Consider the following 4,198-nt stretch of genomic DNA (forward strand, 5'->3'; position numbering starts at 1 on the left):
TGAGTGTGTGTGTGCGAGAGTGTGAGTGTGTATGAAAGTGTGTGTGTTTGCGGACACATGTGTGACTCTGTGCATGTGTGTGAGTGTGTATGAGTGTGTGTGCGCGAGAGTGTGAGTGTGTATGAAAGTGTGTGTGTTTGCGGACACGTGTGTGACTCTGTGCATGTGTGTGAGTGTGTATGAGTGTGAGTGTGTGTTTGCAGACGTGTGTGTGCTGCAGCTTTTCTCATCCCTCTGCTGCCTGCCGGATTTCCTTGGTGCCTCGGCTTCCATCCCATCCTCCCACCCAGATTCTCCCCTTGCTCATGGAGGGCTTGTTGCTGGGTTTGTAGACAGAATTCTGACTCCAGAACTAGAGCTTGTCAGAGGCCAGAGGAGGGCATGAGGGCTTGGGAGTGGGAGGCAGGGAGGAGGATGGAGGCAGAATGGGGCCGGTATACTGGTGAAGCCACATGGCCCCAGAACAGCCTGCTGCCCTGGAGAGTGCTCCAGAACACGCTGGGAGCCCGCCTGGGGAATGGCTCAGATAGACTCTACAGGCAGCCCCGCCAGACCCCTTGCTTCTGAAAGGGAGGAAGATGCCGAGAGTCCATTATGAAAGGAAAGGGTGGAGTTAAAGAAAAAGCAGAGGATGAGGGCTGAGGAATCACTGAGCATGTGGATGCTGGTGGTGTGGTGCATCAGGCGGGGGTAGAGGAGAGGAGTGGCAGAAGTTCCTAGGTCCTTTACATTTCTGATCTTTGGGGAGAGACGTTACTTAATATGAGTGAGATTGAATATGATACAAAATAGAATAGAACACATAATAAAAGATGTGGTTCCTGTAGGTACTGTGGTCAGGGAAGCCTTCCTGGAGGTGGTGGGCTTGAGCTGAACCCACGCAGAAAAGGAGGAAGGCAGTCCAGTCAAGGATAACTGCATGAGCAAAGGGGCAGGATTGATAATTTGCATGTGTCTTTGGGGGCTATAAGATCAGATTTCTTTAGTGATACTCCCTTAAAATTACTACTCAGAGAGAAAGTGTGAAGAGTAACACAATTGGGCCCTGAGCTTGGGAAATGCATGGTGTGCATGATACAACAAAGCCTTACTATAAACTAGAAATGAATGAAAACATTTCAGCAAGATTTAAATGAGATTGCCAGCCTAGAGAGGGTCTCTATTGGCATGCCGTAGAGCTCTGCTATTGGCTATTTATTGTAGAACTTATTAATGACTTGGATGAAGAAAAGGAAGACCTGCGTGTTAAGTTAGTGGATGGCTTCAAGCTGTGTGCTATCATCATTCATGAGACAATGCAATTGAGATTCAAAAAGATTTTGCAATTTTGCTGGGCTGGAAGATGTCCAAATAAGGAATGAAATTCAGTGGAAATGGATGTAAAACCCTACCCTTAAGCCCTGTATCATCCATCATCATCCAAGGACAGACAAAGAAGCAGCACAGGCAGACAAATCTTGCATTTCTCTGCAGGCTCAGGGAGAATCCTCAGCAGCTTGGGCCCAGCACAGGAGAGGTCACTGCCACACATTTACCCTTGGCATAGTCTCCAGAACCATGCATTGCATCCTGGGAGCAACATTTTCTGAGATATTCTGGCAAATTGGAGTGTGTGTTGGTGAGGGTCCCCAGAAGGGCAAAGAAAAGCCTGATGCAAGGAACTCAGAGGACCTGAGACAACTGAGCTCAGAGAATACTTAAAGGGAAGTGGTACAGGGCTGTATCCTAACATTTCAAGAAGTGCGATGTTGAAAAAAGCATTGGATCTACTAGGTTTGGTTCTATTAAATAGAACCAAGCCCAATAGGTACATTTGAAAGGGGGAGAGTTTGGATCAGTACAAATAAGAGCTTTTTCTTTTCTTTTTCCTCCCTCCCTCCCTCCCTTCCTTCCTTCCTCTCTCTTCTTTCTTTCTTTCTTTCTTTCTTTCTTTCTTTCTTTCTTTCTTTCTTTCTTTCTTTCTTTCTTTCTTTCTTTCTTTCTTTCTTCCCTCCCTCCCCCCTCCCTCCCTCCCTCCTTCCTTCCTTCTTTCTTTCTTTCTTTCTCTCTCTCTCTCTCTCCCTCTCTCTCTCTCTCTCTCTTTCTTTCTTTTCTTTTCTTTTCTTTGTTGGGATCTTTCTCTGTTACCCAGGCTGGAGTGCAGTGCTGTAATCATGGCTTATTGCAGCCTCGAAATCCCAGGTTCAAGCAATCCTCCTGGCGGAGCCTCTCAAGTACCTGGGACTATAGGTGTGCATCACCATGCCTGGCTAATTTAAAAAAAATTTTTTTAGAGATGGGGTCCCACTGTGTTGTCCAGGCTGGTCTCAAACTCCTGGCCTTAAGTGATCCTCCCACCTTGACCTCCTAAAGTGCTGAGATTACAAGCATGAGTCACCATGCCCAGCAAAGAGGATTTTTCTTTTTTCTTTTTTTTTTTTTTTGAGACAGAGTCTCGCTCTGTCGCCCAGACTAAAGTGCAGTGGTGCGATCTCAGCTCACTGCAAGCTCCGCCTCCCGGGTTTACGCCATTCTCCTGCCTCAGCCTCCCGAGTAGCTGGGACTACAGGCGCCCGCCACCTCGCCCGGCTAATTTTTTGTATTTTTTAGTAGAGATGGGGTTTCACCATGTTAGCCAGGATGGTCTCGATCTCCTGACCTCGTGATCTGCCCGTCTCGGCCTCCCAAAGTGCTGGGATTACAGGCTTGAGCCACCATGCTCAGCCCCTAAAGAGGATTTTTCTAGTAGAGCAGCCCAGAAATGACAGTCTGTCCATTGAGGGCAGGAGTGCCCAGAACAAGTTGGATATGGATGGTTTCTACATTGTGCGGATTGGGCTAAGGGTTCTCTCTGATCCCCTGCAGTTCTACGCCTCTGTAAACTCTGATGGAGAGGAAACTGAACAGGTGAGTGCTGGAGCAAAGCCAAAGCAAGGGATGTTTTCGTTTGTTTGTTAGTGCAATCAACAAACATTTGTTGTGTTCCAGGTACTGTTCTAGGTGCTGGGAGTATAGCTGTGAACCCAACAGAGATCTTCGGAAGCACATCAGCATTTGGGGGAACTAACTGCACAGGGGCATGAGGGAGCTTTTTGGAGTGATGGCAGTGTTCTGTGTATTGATCAACACAGGTGTATACATTTGTCAAAACTCACTGGATCATACTTAAAATAGATACATTTTATTTTATGTAAGTTATACCTCAATAAATAGTTTCTCCCAGTGGGAGGGGAGAGACACTCATCAAATAGACAAATACCTGAATATCTGAGTGGTGGAGGGGACATGCGTAATGAGACAGCTTTCATGGGCAAGAGGCAAGCAGCGCAGCACAGGAGGACGGAGGAAGGGAACACCGCATCAGAAATCATGTTGCCCATTCTTTGTCTCCTCCAGGAATATGAGTGCCTGGAGCAAGAAAACACCATGCTGCGGAGAGAGATCGGAAAGCTGACAGAGGAGCTGAAGCACCTGACAGAGGCACTGAAGGAGCACGAGAAGATGTGTCCGCTGCTGCTCTGCCCCCTGAACTTTGTGCCAGTGCCTCCCCGGCCAGACCCCGTGGCCGGCTGCTTGCCCCGATGAAGCTGAGGACACTCCTCTGCCCAACAAGGAGGCTTGGTCATTTTCATACCAGGGAGGAAGGGTTTCCCTTCACAATTGTATACAGGGGGCACCTGTGGCCAGGCCTCCTCCTGGGAGCTCCAGGACCAGCCAGCTGTGTCCCCTGCAGACTGGGCTCAGCACGGCATTCAACAGGCGCAAGACTCACAGAGCCCTTGTGCAGATCCAGCATGAAGGCCACCCTCAGGAATGACTTCTCATCCACCCTGGCAGCTATTAGGTTCTGCTGTTATGCAGAGCCATTTCCTCTAGAATTTGGATAATAAAGATGCTTATTGTCTCTCCCTTCTCCAGTTCTTGGAATTTAGAGGCACAATACACTTCTTTTTCCTGGAGATGACCATCTCCAGGATGACCATCTTCTGTCTTCTCCGGGTGTTCTGTGGCTCATGGGTCTTGCTTCCCTGCCTGGCTACTCTCCCACAGCCACCTCCATGGCAGACAGGGGAGGTGGCTTTAGGGGGCTGTGTTGGAGCATAAACCAATGGGACTTCCTTGCCACTTCTAGGCCTTCAGAAGTCTTTGACCCAGCTGGGTCACAAAGGTGCATGCTGAGTGTGACCCGTGCCTTTGTCATGCTCTGCACAGCCTTCCA

General features: G+C 48.7%; 1 protein-coding gene across 1 annotated transcript in view; it reads left to right on the plus strand.

Annotated features, from left to right (window-relative positions):
* Positions 1–3,938, plus strand: part of BATF3 (basic leucine zipper transcription factor, ATF-like 3) — a 12,042-nt gene extending 8,104 nt beyond the window's left edge. Inside the window, exon 3 of the mRNA XM_011975853.1 lies at positions 3,376–3,938. Within this exon, the coding sequence (XP_011831243.1) occupies positions 3,376–3,564 (189 nt within the window). The 3' untranslated portion in view covers positions 3,565–3,938. The remainder of the gene's footprint in view (positions 1–3,375) is intronic.
* Positions 3,939–4,198: the final 260 nt, after the last annotated feature.

The sequence above is a fragment of the Mandrillus leucophaeus genome, unplaced genomic scaffold (assembly GCF_000951045.1).
Source record: "Mandrillus leucophaeus isolate KB7577 unplaced genomic scaffold, Mleu.le_1.0 Scaffold159, whole genome shotgun sequence".
In the NCBI taxonomy this organism is placed as follows: Eukaryota; Metazoa; Chordata; class Mammalia; order Primates; family Cercopithecidae; genus Mandrillus; species Mandrillus leucophaeus.